Genomic DNA, 25,415 nt, shown 5'->3' with positions numbered 1-25,415 from the left:
AAGTGAAATCCCCATGTAGGAAATGTGATTTGATTTTTATAGTCATCGCTGCTGGTTTTATTGCGGGTTTTACACAATTCTGTTACTTTGATTTGTTGATTTCCACTTCGACTTTTTAAAAATAATTATCTTATGGTCTGCAAACCTCTCGGAGAGGCGCAGGCTATCAAGCAGCCTGTAATTGCTGTAATAATCACAGCTTCATAAAAGCTAACCAATTATTAAGCGCTTGGAGAGGGAAGCAAAAAGAGTTTAAATGCTAGACGTGCCCGTTATTACTCTGTGCTAGGAGCTGTACAGAAACAGCGCTCCATAAATACGATAAATGTGCTGATTTGTTATTATAGAGCTGGGAGCTGCAAGTAACGAGAGCTTCATAAATACTATAAATGCTAATTATTTAGCACAAGGCCTGTATGTAATAAGAGCGCCGTCCATGCCACAGTTGCCAATTATTTAGTACTGGTAGCAGCGGAGAATAAGAGCTTGTTTGTTTTCTCTGCCGATGGCCTGTGCATTGCAGTCTTTACAAAAAAGATGAGCGATAACTTGGGAGAGGAATTATACTCTGAAAAACCGATGGCCGTATTATTATTATTATTATTATTATTATTATTATTATTACATATCCTCCAACGTTTCTCCCATGAAAATAGGAACATCCTATTCTCAAACAACAACAATTTTATTATTAATTTTATTATTTATACCCTGCCCCCCAAAAGCTGTACAATTTCATGCTGGTAGCCTCGAGAACACTGTCCCACCATCTGGTCCTCTGTCGTCCCCTTCTCTTTGTGCCCTCCATCTTTCCCAACATCAGGGTCTTTTCCAGGGAGTCTTCTCTTCTCCTGAGGTGGCCAAAGTCTTGGAGCCTCAGCTTCAGGATCTGTCCTTCCAGTGAGCACTCAGGGCTGATTTCCTTCAGAATGGAGAGGTTGGATCTTCTTGCAGTCCATGGGACTCTCAAGAGTCTCCTCCAGCACCAGAATTCAAAAGCATCAATTCTTCAGCAATCAGCGACTGGACCTAATGGTCAGGGGTCCCTTTACCTTTTACCTTTACCATTCTCTTGGGAGTTGGACATGCCTTGTGTAGACCATACTGAGGTAGACGGATCGAGGGTTTTGTTCAGTACATGATTGTTGTTGTTTAGTTGTTTAGTTGTGTCCGCCTCTTCGTGACCCCCTGGACCAGAGCACGCCAGGCCCTCCTGTCTTCCACTGCCTCCTGCAGTTTGGTCGAACTCATGTTGGCAGCTTCAAGAACACTGTCCCACCATCTCGTCCTCTGTCGTCCCCTTCTCCTTGCGCCCTCCATCTTTCCCAACATCAGGGTCTTTTCCAGGGAGTCTTCTCTTCTCATGAGGTGGCCAAAGTCTTGGAGCCTCAGCTTCAGGATCTGTCCTTCCAGTGATCACTCAGGGCTGATTTCCTTCAGAATAGATCGGTTTGATCTTCTTGCAGTCCATGGGACTCTCAAGAGTCTCCTCCAGCACCAGAATTCAAAAGCATCCGTTCTTTGGCGATCAGCCTTCTTTATGGTCCAGCTCTCACTTCCATACATCACTACTGGGAAAACCATAGCATTGAATAATAGCAATAGGGAATGCTAATTTACACCTGTTGCTTATGTGTTGGAGGTGCTGATTTGCAATTGCCTTGTTTGTTTAAGGAAATAACTATTTATATACATACAACGTATATAAGAAAAGTTGAGGGAACTTAAAAGAGAAAGACGCTCCGAGCCTTAATTGATCCTTGCTGGATTCTAGACTGCCCCACACAATCTGACCTCTAGGGCTCTGGGATTATGTCCCCATTTCCCCAAAATATTTTTTTTGGGGGGGGTGGAGCTTGTTTCCATCCGATCTGTGGAAGGGGATTTCCACTGCAACCCGATCCGGGACGCCAGCTGTCCTACGCCAATTCGTGGCCACGCATTCAAAGATAGACAAATTGTACACACTGTTAATTCACTAAACAAATTGGGGGGGGGGCATGGATTAGATATTTATAGCATTTGATTCTGTGAGCATTGAGACTCTCTTAGCAGACTCTGCACCCGCCTTTCTTTCCGGGTCCGCAGGAAAATTTGAGGGGGCTTGATTGCAGCCGTAGCTGCCCCCAAAAATCTGTGGGTTCACCCTCCCTGCCCCCAAAAAGCTGTTTTCAGTTTTTCAGCTCTGCTCCAGCAAGCACCTGAAGTGTGTTGGGTGCATCTGAGCATGCACAGAGTTCATTTACCTAGTCTTCCCACAGCTTGACTGCAGTTGGAAAGGAATGGGCCGATATATCAATGTCTGAAGTTATTTTATCCAATCGTTGCCACCTAATTTCTGACGTTTGGGCTGTTCCTCCTATTAGCCAAGTTTTAATATATATATATTTTTAACTGTTGCTATATCTGTATTGTCCCTGTTCTACCTAATTGCAAATTCAAATGTATCCCTATCGTGTTTTATGACTTCCTTGATATTATATGTGGGCTGGTACTGGTTTGTGACCAAAATAATAAAATTCATTTATTCATTCCACCTATTAGCAATCATACATCACTTTGGGAAAGTTGTGGTTTTTTTAATCCTCGTGAAAATATATCCGCAAATCTCTCCAAATACGCACATGTCTGCATGAATGTTTGCCTGACATGCACCCCTTTTATTTATTTATTTTTGCTGTGAATCCAGTTTTATTGAAATTTTCACACACCTTTGAACCGATTTTCTACTTATTTTTTTTGTTACACATTGTTATCCATCTTATTTAGTATTTCAGTATTTATAACGGAACTTGTTTATTCTAATAGGAGTTCTGGTTTTTCAATATGATTTTGCAAATATTCTTTAAACACCTTCCAATCCTTGTCTACCTTCTCTTTTGAGATCCTTCCAGTTTCTCCCATTGTTTTGGATATATTGTAATACTCCAATAATTTGGCAAGCCACTCTGTTTTTGTCGGTACAATACCACTTTTCCAATTTTTCGCAATCAATAGCCTTGCGGCTACTGCTGCGTATAAATATAATGTCTTGTCTTCTTCCTTTAGACTTCCTGGTACTATTCCCAATAGAAAACCTTCTGGTGTTTTCCTAAATGAATATCTGAACATTTTTTTTCATTTCGTTATATATTGTTTCCCAAAATTGTTTGATGTTTAAACAATTCCACCATATATGCATCAGTGTTTTAATCTTGTTTTTAAGTTGTATTTCAGTCAATTTGTTTTTATATCGGGTGTTAGCCGCCCTGAGCCCGGTCTTGGCTAGGGAGGGCGGGGTATAAATAAAATTTATTGTTATTATTATTATTATTATTAACCCTCCTCTTTCCTGCTTTCTTCCAGGGCCTGCCAAAGGGAAGCATGTTTCGCTCCTAGGACCCGCCTCCCTCGCTTCTCCTCTCCTCCCGGGAAAGTTCTGAGAATGATTCTTGCCTTCCTCCAGCCTGCCCTTTTATTCTTCCTGGCATCTGCGACTTCCTTCCCTAAGGATTTGACTCCGCTCAGCACCGTCGGCGGGGCAGGTGAGTCTGCAGCCCGCTTTCAAACTATTCGCACAGTGAAACCAGGGCAGGCAGGCATTCAACAGGTGTTGCTTCCCCCATCCTCCCTCAACTGGAGAGAATGGAGGGCAGAGGGGATAACTGGCTTTTCCTGTAGAAGGAGGCCTTTTCTTTTCTAATAGGGCATTCTTTCTCTCCCAACCCACCAGGAAAATCCCAGTATCCTGTTTTCCGTGGCCTCGTAGGGGACGATGACACTGCCCAGCTAGGCCTGGATTTCCAGAGCATGCTGAGACTCAACCAAACCCTTTTCATTGCCGCGCGGTAAGTGACAGGGCAGGGAAGGTGGTGTTGGCAGCCGTTGTGTTTGCTTTTCCTTTTTAAATTTTATTTTATTCATTTTTCATTCATTACATACATCTCAAATCCTTAACGGTTACTGTATATTCCTCCCTCCCTCCCCTCCAAGACTTGTGTTTCTGGTTTGTTTCTATTCTCACCTGCTTTGCTGTCTCTCAACAGAAAAAGTTATTAATCACATAACACCAAACCTTAAAAACATAAAAATAAAATTAAATACACCATCTTATTTCACTATCTTCCAAACATTTTCTGATGCTAATAATGTGGGTGTTTATTTAAATCCTGCCATCGAGTCTATTGCCTTTCTTTGTTTCTGCAAATATAATACAAATGGTTTCCAATCTTTTTCAAAGGCTATGTTGTCCTTTTCTCTTAGTCTATCTGTCATTTTTGCCAGTTCTGCATAGTTCATCAACTTGCCATTGTTCTTTAGTTGGTATTTCTGCAGTCTTCCAATGTTGTGCAGTCAACATTCTTGCTGCTGTAGTGGCATACATAAATAAAGTCCTCATTTCTTTTGGTATGTCTTGACCTAAAATACCTAATAAAAAGGCTTCTGGGTTGTTTTTTTACAAAAGTTATTTTTAACATTTTCTTCCATTCATTGTATATCATTTCCCAGTAGGATTTTACCTCCTTACAATCCCACCACATATGATAGAACGTCCCTTCTGTTTCACATCTCCAACACTCTTTCTTTTCTTCTGTTTGCATTTCCAACGTTTGGGGTCCTGGGATCTGGTCTGAGCTAGGATCTTGCCCTTTGATGCTGAGAATCAGCCATGGACCAGCAGAAGCCGTAATAAAGTCAGGATACAGAGATTCCAAGATGGAGGACCTACCGGATCCCAGACTGTTCAAATGCAAAGTGGCTCTCACCTTTTACCTTCCTCAGCAGTGCTTGAGTTGTACAAGTGAGGAAATTATTTATCTCTTTCTCTTTTCTCTCCCTACCACCTTGCCGGCCATCAGAGACCATGTCTATGCCTTTGATCTCCGACGGACCAAAGACGACTTCTCTCCAAAAAGGGTGAGTTGTTGTTTTTTAACCCAATGGCTTAAGACCTGGTTGTGCTACCTGTTGTTGTTTAGTCGTTTAGTTGTGTCCGCCTCTTCGTGACCCCCTGGACCAGGGCACGCCAGGCACTCCTGTCTTCCACTGCCTCCCGCAGTTTGGCCAAACTCATGCTGGTAGCTTCAAGAACACTGTCCCACCATCTCGTCCTCCGTTGTCCCCTTCTCCTTGTGCCCTCCATCTTTCCCAGCATCAGGGTCTTTTCCAGGGAGTCTTCTCTTCTCATGAGGCGGCCAAAGTCTTGGAGCCTCAGCTTCAGGATCTGTCCTTCCAGTGAGCACTCAGGGCTGATTTCCTTCAGAATGGAGAGGTTGGATCTTCTTGCAGTCCATGGGACTCTCAAGAGTCTCCTCCAGCACCAGAATTCAAAAGCATCCGTTCTTCGACGATCAGCCTTCTTTATAGTCCAGCTACCTAGAACCTAGTTGTGCTACCTAGAACCTGCCATTGTTGCTATGAGGAAACCTAGACCACATTCTCAATAGGATCTTTTGTGTGTTGCCTCGTACCGCTCTTTCACTGAGAAGAGCATACTACCTAGAAAGAATTCCGCTAAATGTCTGCAACGTTGAAAACCAGCCCCTTGCTTGTTCTAGATCATGTATCACCTAGAACACGATTTCACCACCCTCTAACCATTGCCTTGTTCTGATTTCTCTTTCCTCCACCTCACTCTCAGCACCTCACATGGAAGACGCAAGACATGGAAAATTGTGCGATGAGAGGAAAGCTCCGGGTAAGAACCACGAGGGTCTCGGTTCTAGGATCTGTTTTAGTTTCTGCGTCCTGATTATCCTTGGGACTAACAGTGGCATTTGCCTGTGTGAGGTGGGAAAGCTCAGTTGGTAGAGCATGAGAAGCTTTATCTCAAGGTTGTGGGTTTGAGCCCCACGTGGTGCGAAATAAATCTGCATTGAAGGGGATTGGACTAGGTATACCAGTATACCTGAAGGAGCGTCTCCACCCCCATCGTTGGAGACTGCCGAGACCACATAACACCGGTCTTGAAAGACCTACATTGGCTCCCAGTACGTTTCCGAGCACATTTCAAAGTGTTGGTGCTGACCTTGAAAGCCCGAAACAGCCTCGGTCCTGTATATCTGAAGGAGCGTCTCCACCCCCATCGTTCAGCCCGGACACTGAGGTCCAGCTCCGAGGGCCTTCTGGCGGTTCCCTCATTGCAAGAAGCAAAGCTACAGGGAACCAGGCAGAGGGCCTTCTCGGTAGTGGCACCTGCCCTGTGCAACGCCCTCCCATCAGATGTCGAAGTGATAAATAACCACCTGACATTTAGAAGGCATCTGAAGGCAGCCCTGTTCAGGGAAGTTTTTAATCTGTGATATTTTAGTGTATTTTTGGTTTCTATGGAAGCCGCCCAAAGTGGCTGGGGAAACCCAGCCAGATGGGCGGGGTACAAAAAATAAATAAATAAATAAATAAATAAATAAATAAATAAATAATAATAATAATAGATGATTCTGTTATTCTATTATTTTATTTACTTATTTATTAAATATACCCGCAGGTCTCAAGCAGGTTACAACATAAAATCACAACATGAAAATAAAAAATTATTCTAAGTGTTCCCCCAACTCTGGGGTAAGTCCCTGACCTTTCTCTCTCTGCCCCGATTCCAGAATGAATGTTACAACTACATCAAAGTCTTGGTTCAGAAGAACGAAGAAACCCTCTTGGCGTGTGGGACAAACGCCTTCAACCCCATGTGCCGGACCTACAAGGTATGGAGCTGGTTCGGGACCAGTTGATGGATTGGTCGGGAACCGGAACCCCACGGGGGCCAAATGCGGCCACCTGTCTCTGCTCCACAGAACTCTCCTTAGCCACGCCTTGAGCCAGGCCCCCTGTCCCCAAGCCACGCCCCTCCACTGACCTTGAGCCACACCTTCCCAGAGCGTTTTTGACCAGCTGGATAATATCTGATAATGCCTCTTGCTTTTCTGAATGGAGAAGGGGATGTGAGAGAGTGACAAAAGTAGCCTCTATTTTATTTTATTTTATTTTATTTTATTTTATTTTATTTTATTTTATTTTATTTTATTTTATTTTATTTTATTTTATTTTATTTTATTTTATTTTATTTTATTTATTTTATTTATTTTATTTTATTGTTTTTAAATTTAATTTAGTTATTTTTGTTTTGTTTAGTTTTCTAATATAACGTAATATACTTGTTTTATTGTTTAGTTTTTAAATTTAATTATTTTTGTTTTGTTTTGTTTTTTAATTTATTTGTTTTGTTTTATTGTTTTGTTTTGTTTTTTATTTTAATTATTTTATTTTATTTTGCTGTCATTGGTGTATTTAATTGCCTTCCTAACAAACCACCTCAAGGCCGCTGATGCATAAGATTACTAAAAGCGGCAACAACAAATAGGTTTAAGACAAGATGGAAACTCTACCTGCCGCACAACAGGGAGATTTGCCTTTCCGAAATTTACGCCGGTGAAATTTGCAAATGCATTTGCACGTGCGAAATTTGCATGTGTGGCCCCGCCCCTTTGGCCCCGCCTACCTCTGGCATGCGGCCCTCAGCAGTCATTGCGGCCCTTGCGTTGAGGAAGATTCCTCACCCGCAAAGGGAGACACCTTCCTGTCGCAAATCGGGTGGTTACTTGGCAGCGCCACAAAGCATGCTGGGACCTTGTGGAACCGAGCGTGTGTGGCTCTTTCTTGGGTTTGGGGCTTAGGGCATCTGCCTTTGACTAAACTCACCCCAATTTCTGTGGCCCGCAGATCAGCAACTTGGAGCAGGAAGGGGAGGAGCTGAACGGACAAGCGCGGTGTCCCTTTGACGCAAAGCAGAACAACGTGGCGCTTTTCGCAGGTACGTCCTTAAAACTTGTGTGGTGCGTTTCAGGGTGTGCGTTTTTTGTACCTGAACAATTAAAGGTAAAGGGACCCCTGACCATTAGGTCCAGTCGTGGCCGACTCTGAGGTTGCGGCGCTCATCTTGCTTTATTGGCCGAGGGAGCCGGCGTACAGCTTCTGGGTCATGTGGCCAGCATGACTAAGCCGCTTCTGGCGAACCAGAGCAGCGCACGGAAACGGCGTTTACCTTTCCGCCGGAGTGGTACCTATTTATCTACTTGCACTTTGACGTGCTTTCGAACTGCTAGGTTGGCAGGAGCAGGGACCGAGCAACGGGAGCTCACCCCGTCAGGGGGAATCGAACCGCTGACCTTCTGATCGGCAAGCCCTAGGCTCTGTGGTTTAACCCACAGCGCCACCCACATCCCTTATGCTGTCTACCACGCAAGAAAAGAAAATTTGAGAGGGAGAATTGAAGGACATAGCAAGGGGCGGTGGTGTATGAGATAGAAAGCAGAGGAAAAAGAGAGCATGAAATATAAGGAGGTGCATTGCCTGTGTCCGCTGAGGTCTCTGAATCTGGGACAGTATCCACTTGAGTTTTGGTACCGGAGAACCTTTCCTGTGGGAAGCGCTTGATGTGTGGGGCTTGTAAGGTAAAAAGGAGAAGGACCGCTGGACGGTTAAGTCCAGTCAAAGGCAACTATGGGGTTGGGACGCTCATCTCGCTTTCAGGCCAGGGTAGCTGACGTTTGTCCACAGACAGCTTTCCGGGTCAAGTACCCAGCATGACTAAACTGCTTGTGGCACAATGGGACACCGTGACGGAAACCAGAGTGCATGGAAACACCGTTTACCTTCCCGCTGGAGTGGTACCTATTTATCTACTCGCACTGGTGTGCTTTTGAACTGCTAGGTTGGCAGGAGCAGGGACCGAGCAACGGGAGCTCGCCCCGTCGCGGGGATTCAAACCGCCAACCTTCTGATCAGCAAGCCCTAGGCTCTGTGGTTTAACCCACAGCGCCAGCCGCATCCCACCTGGACTATTGCTTGACTCCAACAATGCGGCTCCAGCTTCGAGCCAGTGTGGTGTTGTGGTTAGAGTGTACAGTGGACGCTTGGGTTGTGAACGTGATCCGTGTGGGATGTACATTCGCAACCCGTGTCTGTGCACCTGCGATTTGGTGCAGATGCGCAAAGCTTGATTTAGTACTTCTGCGCATGCGCGACAGCCGAAACCCGGATGTATCCCGTTCTGGTACTTCCGGGTTTAGGCTGTCCGTAACCTGAAAAAAACACAACCTGAAGGGTCTGTAACCCGAGGTATGACTGTATATGACAAGGACGCAGGAGAGACCAGGGTTCAAATCATGAACCTCGATGTGGTGACCTATACCGCAGGGTCGTTGTGAGGGTGAAAAGGACAGAGGGATAACCATGTGTGCCACTTTGTGCTCCTTGGAGAAAAAAGTGGGGTGGAATATTTAAGAGTTCATCCTTGGGATCCTACCCTTGCCTGAAAGATGCTGAGTGAGTTAGGGTTTCCCCCCTAAATCAGGCAGGGAACCTCCAACCCACCGGCTAAATTTGACCCGCCGGACTTCCACATCTGGCTAGTGAGGGGCCTTGGGAAGCATTGTGTAAAGATCTCTGCAAATTTCTACGGAAGGAAAAAGATGTATAAGAGATATGTAACTGTGCGGTATAAAGTAATTGATGGATAAAGTACAGTGAGATTAAGTGGAAGTCATTTTTTATTTTCTTCTCTATAAGTTTTATAATTGCTTTCAGTACCAGGAGTATATATGATGATAGTTATATTAATCTTGTTGTATCTTTTGGTGGGGTGGTTTGTTTGATTCTTCTGTTGTTTGTTTGTTTGTATGTTTGTATGTTTGTTTACTTGTTTGTCCATCTGTTTTTTCATAAATGTATTTATTTTAAATCAATAAAGATATATTTAAAACAAGGAAAACGATGCTCCATTTGAATACAAGCTGCTTTTTCTGTGGAGGGGAAAACACTCCATTTTTAGCGACCTCTTTTTGTGCTTCGACAGGTGTCAATCACCTGGCACATCGTTCTGACGGCAGGTGACGGACAGGGGTGGTGGTCCCACCTACCTGTCAAAGTTGGTCTGTAGTGGGGTGTGGGGTGTAGGGTAAAATATCTGGCCCGGCAGGCCAAAAAGATTCCCTAAAAGCAAGATTCTAGTCCTCATGGTTTGGAATAAAAGTCTCCTCCCCACCCTGAAAAAGAACATTACATTGACATGATGTTCAGGCAGCTCAAGGTGGCATCTGAATGGAGCATCTGAACAAAAGCTCTCTCTATGCTGCAACACTCAGTTGCAGCTCCCGCTTGACCCATGCTTGTGATGTTGCGTGCCTTGGAACGTCTTTGCTGAAGTTCCCACTTCTGTTTTGATATTATGAAAGAAGTTAATAACTGGAGGCTTTGGCACGTTTGAATGCAGCCTCATGGGAAATTTGGGGGTGTGCCCCCTTCCTCTTTTTCCTCTCCTTCGCAGAAGGAAATCTCTATTCTGCCACGGTGGCAGACTTCCAAGCCAGCGACACCGTCATCTACCGAAGTCTGGGCGAGAGGAGTCCGGTGTTGAGGACTGTCAAATATGACTCCAAGTGGCTGAGAGGTGAGGGGGGGGGTGCAGAGGGAACTGTTGACGGCAGAGTGTGACCAACAGATACGATTAGCGAGTCCTCTTTTTTCGTTCCGGAGACGGCGAAAGGGGGAGCGAGTTCGGGTGACGGGGAAGAGCTCGATTCGGTTCGCCAACAGAAGGGGAACCGACCCAACTTCCGCTTTCCAAAGCGGTCTGCCAACCGGAAGGCCAAAAATCCCAAATTTTGCAGTGCGGTTCTCTGGCGGAAATGCGTCTGCGAAGAAAACATGCGCCGCTAAGCGCATATGCGGGGAGATGGCACGGTGGAGGGGGAAATGAACGAAGTCTCCTGTGGGAAGAATGGGGGTAACTGCTCAGTTTCTGCTTCCTTTCCTTGATAAACAAAATGGCGTCGGGCAGGACGGCCAGAAACTGCCAGGCCCCCACGTTTTAAAAAACAACTTCTCCCCCTCCAGAACCACATTTCCTGCATGCGCTCGAGTACGGCAATTACGTCTATTTCTTCTTCCGGGAGATCTCCATGGAATACACCACCTTGGGACGGGTGAGTATTCAAGATGGCGGACAGTGCGCATGAGTTTTCTGGGTTATCCAAGATGACGGACAGCGTGCATGAGTTTTCTGGGGTATCCAAGATGGCGGACAGTGCGCATGAGTTTTCTAGGGTATCCAAGATGGCGGACAGCGCGCATGAGTTTTCTGGGTATCCAAAATGGCGGACAGTGCGCATGAGTTTTCTGGGGTATCCAAAATGGCGGACAGTGCGCATGAGTTTTCTAGGGTATCCAAGATGGCGGACAGCGCGCATGAGTTTTCTGGGGTATCTAAAATGGCGGACAGTGCGCATGAGTTTTCTGGGGTATCCAAAATGGCGGACAGTGCGCATGAGTTTTCTGGGGTATCCAAAATGGCGGACAGTGCGCATGGGTTTTCTGGGGTTTCAAGTGTGCGTTTGACAGGGCCACATGCGCGGGCCCCGCCCTCGACTGGCTTTTAACCGCCGTGGCTTCCTCTCTCTGGGGGAATTGCGTAGCTTTGCCGTAAGACGATTGTGATGTCAGACCTGGGAGAGAAACCCAAGTTCACTCAGAAATGACACTCCCTCGGTGACTTTGGGGCAGCGCGACCTAGCAGGGATGTTTTGGGGATAAAACGTGGAGACAGAAAACTATGTACGTTGCCTTGAATTCTTGGAGGGGAAAGGGTGGGATATAAAAGCAGCAAACAAAAAAAAATATATTAATAAAATTCCCCCTTGGGGTCCATTCCAGCTCTATAATTATGCAGAATAAGGTGGCTTCCTCTCTTATTCTGACCATGAGGACTGGAACCTTACTGCATTTTTAGATTTGGTTGGGAGAAATAGTCTGTTCCTGTAACTGGGAGCATTGGTGTGTTACCATATTTTTCGCTCCATAAGACGCACCTGACCGTAAGACACACCTAGTTTTTAGAGGAGGAAAACAACAAGAAGAAAAAATTCTGAACGAAACAGAGGATGTGTAATTTTTGTGGTTCATGCTGTGGCCACGGACATGTGATCTGATGGTGAATATGGGGTGACCCAATGCAAAAATCCTAAGGATCCATGTGGATCCGTGCTTTGTAACCACATTTTTGCACCAATGCAGCCCCACACAACAGTGGGTGCGTGATTTTTTTGGTGCAGGCTGTAGCCATGGACGTGCTATGTGATCTGATGGTGAATTTGGGGTGGCCCAGTGTAAATATCCTAAGGATCCATGGGCTTTTACCTGCCCCCTCCTAGGCAGCCTCCTAGCCTCCCTTATCTCTCTCCCGATCCCACCGATCAGCTGTTTCCTTTCAACACTCCCTTCCCTCTTGTTTGCCTTAGTGTCTTTTCCTTAACTGGAGCAGTTTTTTGCTCCTCCTTTTCTTCTAATTTCTCTCCCTACAGCTTTAGTTTTCCTGTTTCCCCCCTTTGCAAGTTTGCTATCTTTACCTCCCCACTCCCAGGCAGCCTCCTTTATCTCTAGCGTCCCTTATCTCCCTCCCCGACTGGCAAACGATCAGCAGCTTTGTTTCAACACCCACTTCCCTCTTTCAAAAAAAAGTGCATGATCTGCTTTTTGCGCCTGGGCAATTCGGCTCCAGGGACCACACATTTGCTCCGTAAGACGCATTTCCCCTTACTTTTTAGGAAGAAAAAAGTGTGTCTTATACGGTAGCTTATTAAATGTAAAAGGTAAAGGTAAAGGGACCCCTGACCATTAGGTCCAGTCGTGGCCGACTCTGGGGTTGTGGCCACATCTCGCTTTACTGGCCGAGAGAGCCGGCGTACAGCTTCCGGGTCATGTGGCCAGCATGACTAAGCCGCTTCTGGCGAACCAGGGCAGCGCACGGAAATGCCGTTTACCTTCCCGCTGGAAGCTATTTATCTACTTGCACTTTGACGTGCTTTTGAACTGCTAGGTTGGCAGGAGCAGGGACCGAGCAATGGGAGCTCACCCCGTCGCAGGGATTCGAACCGCCGACCTTCTGATTGGCAAGTCCTAGGCTCTGTGGTTTAACCCACAGCGCCACGCGCGTCCCCTTATTAAACGTATAGACTATTAAATTTGGGGGGAGGGCATTCTTTATTACAAGGTGGATCATGACAGTATAAAAACAAAGCAAATTTATGATGACGCTGTTTGATTGTGATATGATAGCACATGGCACGAATGAAGCCTAATGAGCAGCAATAGCTACTTGATAACATTATTAAATATCCCAAGGTTCATGGTTTAGCTATTCCAGCAGAGATGCATTTTATCCCTCTGGGAAAACAACCCGCCCTGATCTCTCTCTCCTTCATCTCCGATTCCAGGTTATCTTCTCCCGGGTGGGGCGGGTGTGCAAGAACGACATGGGGGGCTCTCCCCGAGTGCTGGAAAAATACTGGACCTCCTTCCTCAAAGCTCGCCTCAACTGCTCTGTCCCTGGAGATTCCTTTTTCTACTTCGACGTCCTTCAGGCTGTGACGGACGTGACGCAGGTGAATGGCCGGCCCGCCATCTTCGGGGTCTTTGCCACCCAGTCCAACAGGTAACTGCTGCTGCAAAGCCTTGCCTTCTCCCAAACTTTGCAGAACCTGAGCTGCTAATTTGTCGGGGTCCTTAAAATGAGCTTTGCCCAACCTGAGCGCTTAATTCGAAGGGATCTTCTCTCTTTTGGCAAGAAGGAATTAAAGGGTCTTGCGCAGAGCTCAGGTGGTTGAAATGGGCCTTGCAGAACCTGAGCTGTTAGCTTGCATGAGTCTTGCCTCTTTTCCGGCAGCCTTAAAATAAACTTTGCAGAACCTGAACTGACAGTTGTTTTTACAAGGCTTCCTTGCTATTAGCCACCATTTGGTGGAAAGGAAGGATACGAATGGGGCAGGTGGTCAGTAAGTTTTGCCGAGCCGCTAGCTTGTATGTCTCTCGTCTTTCTGGCAAGGCCTTGCAAGACCTGAGCTGCAGTTTAGCATCCTAGCGGCTGTAACATGTGACAAGATGAGGCTACTTTGCTTCGGAGAGATACAGGGAGCTGCCTTAGAGGGAGACGGACCGCTGGTTCATCTAGCACAATATTGTCCACACTGACTGGCAGCAGCTGTCCAGGGGATGTTCCCAGGTCATTCCTGGAAATTGAATTTGTGACTGTCTGCGTGGCTGCTCTGCCACCGATAGCTCTCCCTCCTAAAGACGGCACGTGGTTTATGCTTGCAACAACAGCAGCTAGGATCCTTTATGCACAAAAATGGAAGGAAGGAGAAATTTCCACCAAAGAAGAATGGATCATTAGAGCAATGAGTTATGCAGAATTGGCAAAGTTAACGGCCAAAATAAGAGAACCTAATGAAGATTCTTTGTGGAAGAATGGAAGCTTTTTCCTTTTTTTAATATTTAAAGAAACATTATAGCATGATGAATTCACAAGCAGGATTCGAACTCTGAGCTACAGAAGGAGTTATAGATAATAATAATTTAATGATAATAATATTTATACCCCACCCATCTGGCTGGGTTTCCCCAGTCACTCTAGGCAGCTTCCAACTGAATATTAAAAACAATACAGCATCAGACATTAAAAACTTCCCTAAAATGTTATTGTTATTGTATTGTGGTTATGATAGGGAGAAGACAGGGTGAAGCAAGGGGGAGAAATAAAAAAAAACAACCATGGAAAATGGGGTGGGAAGTCGACAAAACAAAACAAATCCTTATATATGTGAAATTTTTGAAATGTAATAAAATATGGGGGGAGACGTCGCAAGTTGCTAGTCCTCACTGATTGCCCTGTTCTTGCTCTCCTCTGCATCCAGCATCACGGGCTCGGCTGTCTGCGCCTTCTACATGGATGAAGTAGAGAGGGTCTTCAACGGCAAGTTCAAGGAGCAGAGGAACGTGGATGCGGCTTGGACCCCCATCCCAGAGGAGAAAGTACCACGGCCCAGGTAGGAACGTCCCCTGCCCGCCCACCCACCCCTGGAACTGACAGATCAGGGGCAGAGAAGCTTTTCCCCCTTGTCAATGGTAGCATATTCCCACAGGGGGTAATCTCTGTCAGGCCTCATGCCAGGTGTGAGCAGAGTTTAAGCATATGCAGCACTGGTGTGATGGCCTGGGACTCGGACTCAGAGCCAGAGGAGTCTCAGTTCGCACCGGATCCTCTGCCTCAGGCATCATCTGAACCAAGTCTGGGGCCTGATTCTGAAGAGCCCCAGTCTGCACAGCTTCCCCTGCAACAATCACCAGCTGGGCCGAGTCCGGGGCCTGAGCCTGCCCTGGCTCCAGATGCGGAGATTCCCTCATTGCCTCCAGCTGGGCCATCACTTACAGCTGCTCCACTACCGGTTGGGTCAGGGGAGGCTGAGGCGGCCTCTGGGTCTAGTAACCCCCCGACGTCTCCCGAGCTGCAGAGACTGAGGTCTGAGAGAAGGAGAGACCTGAATACTCGCAGGAGGAGTGCTCACCTTCAGGCAAGACAGGGAGATGAGTCACCGGGGGATCAGGACCCGCCGTTACCCCGACAGAGATGAAAGGCTGTCGGACCCCGTCCCAGGTTGCGGGAACAACGTTGCTGTTTGCCAGAACCTGCCTGTGATCCTGTGCCTGTCCTTGCCTGGTTTCCTGCCTTGTGTCCTGTCGGACTGACTCCTCGCGGAACCCTTGGATTCGGGACTGGACCTGGACCATGTTGCTCAGGGTGCAAAGATCGGCCCAGCGCCCCCCCCCCCGTTGCCCAGTCCCAGGTGGACAGGAGGGCAATACCAGCTGGCCGCCTCAGCATTTTGCTGGCTCGGTCACCCCCGAACTCGCGGCGCAGAGCCGTCCGCAGCAGAATATCCCGTCGCGGCGCTCTGACCAACGGCCGGGCTCTTCCCCGGACTCAACTCTTGGGCCCCAGACTCTCGGCCTGGCGCCCCTGAGAGCCCGGCACCTGGGTGCCCCACACCCCTAGCACCTATGGGTAAGACGGCCCTGGTGAGAGCCAGAGGAGAGTGGTCTCTCCCCCTTTCACTCCTCTCTCCCTTTCTGCCTCTCCTCCTTTCTGAGAAACCCTGCTTTCATCTTTATTATTATTATTTTTTGTACCAACAAAAAGATTTATTTATAAAGAACTGGGTGGCGCTGTGGGTTAAACCACAGAGCCTAGGACTTGCCGATTGGAAGGTCGGCGGTTCAAATCCCTACTACAGTTTGAGCTCCCGTTGCTCGGTCCCTGCTCCTGCCAACCTAGCAGTTCGAAAGCACGTCAAAGTGCAAGTAGATCAATAGGTACTGCTCTGGCGGGAAGGTAAACGGCGTTTCCATGCGCTGCTCTGCTTCGCCAGAAGCCACTTAGTCATGCTGGCCACATGACCCAGAAGCTGTACGCCGGCTCCCTCAGCCAATAAAGCGAGATGAGTGCTGCAACCCCAGAGTCGGCCACGACTGGACCTAGTGGTCAGGGGTCCCTTTACCTTTACCTTACAATTCAACACCAATGTAGAAAAGTTATTGAAAATTATACAAGCACAAATTAAGTAACTGGCTTCATTCTTCACTCTTCAGACACCAATGGTAGAATTGGGAGTGATACCATTAAACTATACTTTCTTCTGTAGGTTTAAGGATTAAAATAATAAGCAAAACAGACTCAATAGCTATTTCTAGTCAGAAACACTCTGTAGAAGAGTAATATTGTCTCCTTTTAACGTGATTCGACCCAGCTGTTTCCTTGATTTTGTCTTGGAGTGAAACTCCTCAGCTTCATCCAGAACCAAGTTCAGATATTCATCAAATCCAATAATACAGCCTTCTGTCCTCACGTTCACCTGTTCATACAGCCACACCTAAATCCTGGACCTATTCTGTAGGTGTCTGAAGATGAGGTTGATGGGCTACACCATCACTTTCAGCAGCTTCTGGCCTTGGCCGGCAGCTGGGCTGGGAGCGACCCCGACAGGACAAGCCGACTTAGGCAGCCAACCGCCCTGCTTTCATTTTTAAAAATAACAGATCAGGTTTCTAGTCCCTAAGATCTAGCTCCTGCTCATGTCGTTCGGGGAAAAAGAGGCTTGAAAGCCTGCCGAAATTTGAGAAGCGTAGAGCAGGGTGCAAATAAGGTTTTCTAGGGGCTGCGGGTCAAAATTAGCCGGCGCCCTTGTAGAAATCTTTGCCGTTAAACTGTGGAACTCCCTGCTACAGGAGGCAGGCAGTGATGGTAGCCAAATTGGACAGCTCTAAGAGAGGATTGGACAAATTCAGGGAGGAGGAGAGGGCTACCAGTATGGCTACTAGCCTCCATGGCTACGGTCTGACTCCGCGGTCGAAGCAGCAATTGCTTCTAAATACCAGTGGCTGGAAACCGCAGGAGGTGAGAGCGGTCTTGTGTTCGAATTCTGCTTGCAGGTTTCCTTCCAAAAAGGCACCTGCCTGTGATAACAGGATGCTGGACTCGAAGGGGCCTGATCCACCAAGCTCTCCTGACGTCCTTAGCTGTTCAGAGTCGCAGAAGAAGCAGTAGCAATTCTTCACATCATTTGGACAGAGCATGCAGAGTTTCGGTCACCTGGGCAGCAAACTTTAATTTTAGGGTGGGGGGGGGAAGTAGTGCAGATTGTCATGCAAGGCAGAGAAATAATTCTCTCTGGTACATGTGGCCTTTTTTTCTTTTTTCTTTAATTGAATTTGAGGAGCAGATGGCAGCTGTTTTTGAAACTGCATCCTCAGCCGTCGCTAACCTCCTCTCCCACTCTTTTAAATAATTGTAAGCAGCGCTGCTCACTTTCTGGTTTACAGAACTTTATTACTAGGATAATATATACAGTGGAACCTCGGGTTGCGAACGTGATCCGTGCGAGAGGCACGCTCGCAACCCACAGTGCTGCATCTGCTCACGCACGTGACGCAATTCGGCGCTTCTGCCCATGCGCAAAGCACGATTTAGGGTCTCTGTGCATGCGCGAGTGCCAAAACCCATTCCAGTACTTCCGGGTTTGGCGCATCCATAAGCTGAAAACTGCAGCGTTCGCAACCCGAGGTATGACTGTATATGTTCCCCCAAAGATCAGGAGTTTTTGTTAGTTTTTTAAAGCTGCATGGTTCAAGTACAGTGGTACCTCGGGTTAAGAACTTAATTCATTCCGGAGCTTCGTTCTTAACCTGAAACTGTTCTTAACCTGAAGCATCACTTTAGCTAATGGGGCCTCCTGCTGCTACCGCGCCACCGGAGCCTGATTTCTGTTCTCATCCTGAAGCAAAGTTCTTAACCCGAGGTGCTATTTCTGGGTTAGTGGAGTCTGTAACCTGAAGTCTCTGTAACCTGAAGCATATGTAACCCGAGGTACCACTGTAAATAAATGTTCGGAAGGCAGAGAGTGTAAAGAAATCAGCCATGCCCGGAACTGAAAATGCACCATCAGCCTTGTCTCTCAAAATTTCAAATAGTTGTTGACACTCTCACACACATAAACATGCACAGAGGCCTACACACACATCACAATTAAAAATAAAACAGGAAGATTCTAGTCCTCATTGTCCAAACATGTAGGCAGGGTGTGTAGAAATCTGTGTGCAGAAGCAGGAGTGGGGCTTGGAGGTTGGGTATGTGTGTAGTTCTTCTTTTTATCTGTTTCTTCCTACCATGCCCACCCCGTCCTGACTCCAAATTTCCCACTTCCCTTCCAGACCGGGCTGCTGTGCTGGCATCGGAAAAGCATCGAGCTTCAAAACCTCCAACAGCTTCCCGGATGAGATGCTTGGCTTCATCAAGTCCTTCCCTCTCCTTGATGAAGCTGTGCCCTCGGTCACGGAGCAGCCCTGGTTTACGAAGACCACCAGCAGGTAAATGTTTGTCAGTCATGGATTCAGCCAGGTTTGGGAGCTCATGTGCCGTTCTGCTGAATTTCCCCCTCTGCTCCTGGTATACTTTTGAATTCCTTTCTCTTGAGTTAGCTCTGTTTCCACTGAGGTTGGCTTTCCCCTCGATAGTAGCCATTTGGGGGGAAGCTTTGCAAGACCTGAGCTTTCCTTTTCTTGGAACAGAACCCACGCAGAACCTGAGCTGCTAGTTGAAGGGAAAGAAGTTCACCTGAAAATAAGCCTTTCAGAACCTGAGCTGCTAGCGAGGGAGAAATCTCCCTTTGTGAACCAGCGCCTTTAAAATAAGCCTTTCAGAACCTGAGCTGCTAGCCAGGGAGAAATCTCCCCTTGTGAACCAGCACCTTTAAAATAAGCCTTGCAGAACCTGAGCTGCTAGCTAGGGAGAAATCTCCCCTTGTGAACCAGCTCCTTAAAATAAGCCTTGCAGAACCTGAGCTGCTAGCGAGGGAGAAATCTCCCTTTGTGAACCAGCGCCTTTAAAATAAGCCTTGCAGAACCTGAGCTGCTAGCCAGGGAGAAATCTCCCTTTGTGAACCAGCGCCTTTAAAATAAGCCTTGCAGAACCTGAGCTGCTAGCCAGGGAGAAATCTCCCTTTGTGAACCAGCGCCTTTAAAATAAGCCTTGCAGAACCTGAGCTGCTAGCCAGGGAGAAATCTCCCTTTGTGAACCAGCGCCTTTAAAATAAGCCTTGCAGAACCTGAGCTGCTAGCGAGGGAGAAATCTCCCTTTGTGAACCAGCGCCTTTAAAATAAGCCTTGCAGAACCTGAGCTGCTAGCGAGGGAGAAATCTCCCTTTGTGAACCAGCGCCTTTAAAATAAGCCTTGCAGAAGCTGAGCTGCTAGCGAGGGAGAAATCTCCCCTTGTGAACCAGCGCCTTTAAAATAAGCCTTGCAGAACCTGAGCTGCTAGCTAGGGAGAAATCTCCCCTTGTGAACCAGCGCCTTTAAAATAAGACTTGCAGAACCTGAGCTGCTAGCAAGGGGCTGGGTAAAATCTCATGTGAAACCTTCTTTTAAACGAAGCATCGTACAACCTGAACTGCTAGCTTTTGAAAGCCTTGTCCCCTTTGCAAGTTCTTTAAACAAGCCTTGCCAAATCTACAAAGTGTGGCCTTTCCTCCTGGCTCCTTCCATTCCCCTCCCAGGTACAAGCTGACCCGTCTGGCTGTGGACACAACGGCCGGCCCCTTTCGAAATTACACGGTCCTCTTTCTGGGCTCGGAAGATGGCACAGTGCTGAAGGTCCTTTCCGCCACCACTGAGAATTCCACGGTCGAGACTTTGCTGCTGGAGGAGATGTCTGTCTACAACCCATCGCTGTGAGTCCTGCCCCTCTGTTTCCATGCACGCTCTTTTATTTCCATCCTTTAATTTGGAGATATATGGGGCTGAACCTGAGGCCTTCCGCTTGCAGGATTGGAGCACAGCCACTGTTTCCTTCCAGAGCGTTGACAATTGGGGGGGGGGATTTGGTTTGGTCTGCATTCTAATGCAAAATTTGATGCGCATTTGAAGGCAAAATGCAAAACCTAAAGCAAAATCTAATGCAAATCTCAGTGTGAAGTGCCGATCTTAATGTGAATTTTAATTCCCATTTAAATAGAGAAATACGAAACTTAATGTGGAATTGAATGCACATTTCAATGCAAAACTTCATGTGGAATTGAATGCACATTTCAATGCAAAACTTCATGTGGAATTGAATGCACATTTCAATGCGAAATGTAGTGTGGAATTGAATGCACATTTCAATGCAAAACGTAATGTGGAATTGAATACACATTTCAATGCGAAATGTAATGTGGAACTGAATGCACATCTCAATGCAAAACTTAATGTGGAATTTAATGCACATTTCTGTTTGCTTGGTATATTAATGTGCATTTGCCTAATTCACAGCAATATGTGAGCTGTGGCACAGCTATCCTTTGAAATCCACGCTTCTCCGAATTTTGCAATAGAGTTTCGCCAACTCTGGAAAAAAATGCGTACAAAACTGCTCAGCTTGGGGAAGAGGGTGCATTAAAATGTATTGGTCAGTGAAAAAAAACAAAGAAAACCCACACATTACAGTGGGGGGGGGGCGGAACTGAATTGCAAAAAAAACTGTCTGTTGCACCGTGCACTAACTAAACCACTGATGTTTTTTGTGAGGACTTTTGGAAGAGAAAAATTGTAGCAAACTGAACTTAAAAACTAGGAAACAATGAGAAATGTGAGAGGAACTGAAAGGGACAGCAATCTGTCCACCTCCAAGTTTTGTTACCCTACTACATCAGGTCCAGCAGGTTTTTGTTGTGCTTCTCAGAAGCCAGCTGGACCTGTTTGACCAAGACATCAGTGGAGGGGAAAATAATAACCTGGGCATGTCCCAGCAAATGGTAGCTTTCATCGCATGGCTTTCAAGTCTTTCTCTTAAAAAATATTTTTAAAAGCCCAAGCCTGGCAAGATCAACTCCGCCTCCTGTAAGATCAACTCTGCCCTTCTCCACCCACACTATCTTTTCAATTAGGCTCCTTCTTCTCGCAGCAGGAACCTGTTTTATTTTGAATTTGAAACCTTCTCCCCCAGCCTTACTAACCACATTTGCAGGTGTTCCAGCGTGGGGAAATTTACTGCATCTGAGGAGGCGTAAAAGGTCTCTTTCTGCTTCCCGTCTCAGCAAAGGGGCATGGAGGGTTTTTTTGGGGGGGGTGTTACCCCCAACAATTCCAGACACACACACATGTATTATGCAAACTCCCCTTAATTCTGCTGTTTTTAGCCTTCTAAATATTATCGGCAGGAGCCACCGAGGCAAAAATAGAACAGCTAGTTTAATTGGCAATAACATCCTTATCTTATCGGAGTTTGGAGGGGGAGAAGGGTTCTGTCTTACCATTTTTAATTTCTTTGCGCTTCAAGGAGTTTTGAGAGGCGAGCCGTTTCCTACCCCACTTCTGCGCAACTTCCCGTCGCCATTTCCTTATCTCCCTGGGGTGCCCCCTAACCACCCATTCGTGACCCCACTCACCCAACCCCCGCATTCCCTGAATTTTCTGCAACCGCAGCTAAAATGCCTAATAAAACATGACCATTTCCTCTTACGTGGCAAACTCTACAGACCCTAACCCAGCGGTTCTCCACCTGTGGGTCCCCAGATGTTGTTGGGCTACAACTCCCATCATCCCTGAGCTCTGGCCTTGCTAGCAAGGGGTGATGGGAGTTGTAGTTCAACAACATCCGGGGACCCACAGGTTGAGAAAGGCTGTGGGCCTAACCCAAACCCCCCAAACTCGGCCCTCCAGATGTCTTGGGAAATTTCCCGTAGGGGAAATTTTCTGACCGGACATCTGGTAGAGAGATGGACTGAAAATCACAAAACACAGGTTTGGGAACTTCACGGTCAGGGAAAAAACAATGCTGTCCAGGGTTGTGAAGACTGCGGAGAGAATAATTGGGTGCACTCTTCCCACCTTGGATCAAATCTACGCTTCCAGGTGCCATAAGAAAGCTGCAGAGATAGCGCAGGATAGTGCGCACCCCGAAAATGATCTCTTTCAGCTTCTGCCTTCTGGAAGAAGGTACAGGGTTATAAAGACTAGGACTAGCCGCCTGAGAAACAGTTTTTATCCAAATGCGATTTTGGTTTTAAACACAGTGCAAGGTAGTCTCTATGGGAGTACAGTGGTGCCTCGCAAGACGAAAAGAATCCGTTCCGCGAGTCTCTTCGTCTAGCGGTTTTTTCGTCTTGCGAAGCAAGCCCATTGACGGCTTAGCGGATTAGCGCAATTAGCGGTTTAGCGGCTTTTAGCAGCTTATCAGATAAGCGGATAAGCGGCTTAGCGGCTTAGAAAGGGGGGGGAGGGGAAAAAACCCGCAGGAACTCGCAAGACATTTTCGTCTTGCGAAGCAAGCCCATAGGAAATTTGTTTTGCGGAGCACCTCCAAAACAGAAAACCCTTTCGTCTAGCGGGTTTTCCGTCTTGCGAGGCATTCGTCTTGCGGGACACCACTGTATATTGTATTTAATTATGGGGTATCAGAGTTTTTAGGGGGCTAACCAGGCTAGGATAGCTGGGATAGCAGGCTTGTTGGTTTTTGAATGTCTGATGTAGATTTTTTTCAATTTCGTTGTTCTGTATGGGACAATAACAATAAAGATTATCGTATCAAACTGTGCAATTGGAAGGGGCCCCAGGGGTCATCCAGCCCAACCTGCTGCAATGCTTGATTGGATTTCTATAATCTTGCGTTTCTTTGGTGTTCTCTTCCCCTCTCCGCCCCCATCCCAGGTGTAGCGTCAGGAGGGAAGACCGGTGTGTCTTGGGGCTCGAGCTTGACAAAGCCAACCACGCCGTTTATGTGGCCTTCTCTGGGTGCGTGGTGCGAGTCCCTCTCAGTCGCTGCGCTGCCTACAGTGCCTGCCGCAGGTTAGTGGGATGACCTAATTTTTTTGCTTTCTGCCTCTTCCTCCTTTCCTAACTCTGCCCGTCTACACTGACTGGCTGCACCTCACTAAGCAGTTGGCTCCTTACCTCTCTCGCCCTGATCTGGCCACTGTGATCCTCCAGACTGGATTATTGTAACTCACTCTACGTGGGGCTGCCCTTGAGACTGACACAGAAACTCCAGTGGGTGCAGAATACCACGGCGAGACTCCTTACAGGGTCCTCGCCGCGGGATCACATTCACCCGGTCCTATACCAGTTGCACTGGCTCCTGGTGGAGTACAGGATCAGGTTTAAGGTGCTGGTTTTAACCTTTAAAGCCCTATATGGCTTAGGACCCTCGTACCTACGGGACCGCCTCTCCTGGTATGCCCCACGGAGGACCTTACGGTCTTCAAACAAAAACATCTTGGAGGTCCTGGGCCACAGGGAGGTTAGGCTGGCCTCAACCAGAGCCAGGGCCTTTTCAATAGTGGCCCCCGACTTGGTGCAACGCTCTATCACAAGAGACTAGGGCCCTGCAGGACACCTTTCCGCAGGGCCTGCAAGACAGAGCTGTTCCGCCTGGCCTTTGGCCAAGGCACAGTCTGACCCCCTCCTTTGGTAATCCTCACAGATTAATTAATTTGGTAATCCTCTAGCCCAATGGTTGCCATTAATTTGATTCTGGATTGATTTTCGAATGAATTGATTTTAGAATGCTGTCTTGCTTTTTATTGTTGTTAGCCGCTCTGAGCCCAGCTTTGGCTGGGGAGGGCGGGATATAAATTATTATTATTATTATTATTATTATTATTATTATTATTATTATATTATTATTATTATTATTATTATTATTATTATTTATTTTACGATAGAATACGCTTTCTCCCTGCCCCATAGCTGCAGATTGAACCTGGAACCTCTCCCCGCCCCCAGCAAAGCAAGTGCTCTCGCTAAAAATAAAGCCAAGTTTCCAGTCCTCATGATTCCAAGTGATGGGCTCATTTGAAACAGGAGCCTAGGGAGGTCTCTTATACCAAATCAGCCTGTTTGTCTGTATGCCGCCTGGCTCTCCAAGACTTCCTAAGAACCTAGTAAGAACCGGCCACAGAGGGGAGGCCGATTAGTCCAGCATCCCCCTCTGGTGTAGTTTGGGTTTTGCAAGGGTTTCTAAAGTTTTAGAGAGTGTTTGCAGGATTTTTTATTTTTATTTTTATTTTTGCATGGGAGTCGACTGCAGTTATCATTGGCAATCCGCTTTAATGATTTCTATGCAGTCTTAACAAGCGGAACTAAATTATATTATGTAAGATTTCAGAATATTTAGAATTAGCCAAATTAGCAGATATAATAAGACGAAAACCAAAAAGTGAAGTGAAAAAGGAATGGGAGTGCCTAAATGAATACCTTAAAAGCCAAGGTTCGAGGACAGAAATCAGGCTGAGTCTGGAATAACCTTGTGAAGTGAAAGGATATGAAAGAGGGATTTATATCTAGATGCTAGGATAGAGATGATAAGGGAAACAGGAAAACACAATGAGAGGTAAAGGAGGTGCTGTGGGACTGGTGGAAGTCAATGTTTGTTTTTCTTTTTAGTGTTTATATTATTAATTTGTAAGATTTGGATTTGTGTGTGTGTGTGTGTTTGTATGCTTGTTTTTGTGTTTTGCGTATTGTTATTTTTGTTGTTGCTGCTGCTGTGTGGAATAATAATAATAATAATAATAATAATAATAATAATAATAACAACAACAACAACAACAACAACAATTTATTTGTACCCCAACAACAACAACAACAACAATTTATTTGTACCCCGCCCATCTGGCTGGGTTTCCCCAGCCACTCTGGGCGGCTTCCATAGAAACCAAAAATACACTAAAATATCACAGATTAAAAACTTCCCTGAACAGGGCTGCCTTAAGATGTCTTCTGAATGTCAGGTAGTTATTTATCGCTTTGACATCTGGTGGGAGGGCGTTCCACAGGGCGGGCGCCACTACCGAGAAGGCCCTCTGCCTGGTTCCCTGTAGCTTTGCATCTCGCAGTGAGGGAACCGCCAGAAGGCCCTCGGAGCTGGACCTCAGTGTCCGGGCAGAATGATGGGGGTGGAGACGCTCCTTCACATATACTGGACCGAGGCCGTTTAGGGCTTTCAAGGTCAACACCAGCACTTTGAATTGTGCTCGGAAACGTCCTGGGAGCCAATGTAGGTCTTTCAAGACCGGTGTTATGT

The 25,415-nt window shown here is 46.7% G+C and overlaps 1 protein-coding gene and 1 pseudogene across 3 annotated transcripts in view; one reads left to right on the top strand and one right to left on the bottom strand.

The window, feature by feature from the left end:
- The window catches only part of SEMA6C (semaphorin 6C), a 131,069-nt gene that overhangs the window by 75,183 nt on the left and 30,471 nt on the right, over positions 1–25,415 (top strand). For both annotated transcript variants that reach the window (XM_081840873.1, XM_081840874.1), the window contains exons 2-14: positions 3,346–3,524; positions 3,713–3,827; positions 4,839–4,896; positions 5,621–5,677; positions 6,579–6,680; positions 7,696–7,786; positions 10,301–10,423; positions 10,870–10,958; positions 13,245–13,462; positions 14,721–14,852; positions 18,571–18,726; positions 19,912–20,085; positions 23,042–23,179. In XM_081840873.1, the coding sequence (XP_081696999.1) occupies positions 3,346–3,524; positions 3,713–3,827; positions 4,839–4,896; positions 5,621–5,677; positions 6,579–6,680; positions 7,696–7,786; positions 10,301–10,423; positions 10,870–10,958; positions 13,245–13,462; positions 14,721–14,852; positions 18,571–18,726; positions 19,912–20,085; positions 23,042–23,179 (1,632 nt within the window). The remainder of the gene's footprint in view (positions 1–3,345; positions 3,525–3,712; positions 3,828–4,838; positions 4,897–5,620; positions 5,678–6,578; positions 6,681–7,695; positions 7,787–10,300; positions 10,424–10,869; positions 10,959–13,244; positions 13,463–14,720; positions 14,853–18,570; positions 18,727–19,911; positions 20,086–23,041; positions 23,180–25,415) is intronic.
- LOC309329722 (small nuclear ribonucleoprotein E pseudogene) lies at positions 16,234–17,188 on the bottom strand (annotated as a pseudogene). Its single transcript has 2 exons — positions 17,167–17,188; positions 16,234–16,822 (listed from the first exon to the last, which is right to left on the bottom strand). The product of its transcript is annotated as a small nuclear ribonucleoprotein E pseudogene (transcript).

Source organism: Podarcis erhardii (genome assembly GCF_964252035.2).
Source record: "Podarcis erhardii genome assembly, chromosome: 15".
NCBI classification, from domain to species: Eukaryota; Metazoa; Chordata; class Lepidosauria; order Squamata; family Lacertidae; genus Podarcis; species Podarcis erhardii.
The sequence above is the reverse complement of the archived record's forward strand: the minus strand, read 5'-3'. Positions and strand labels throughout refer to the sequence as shown.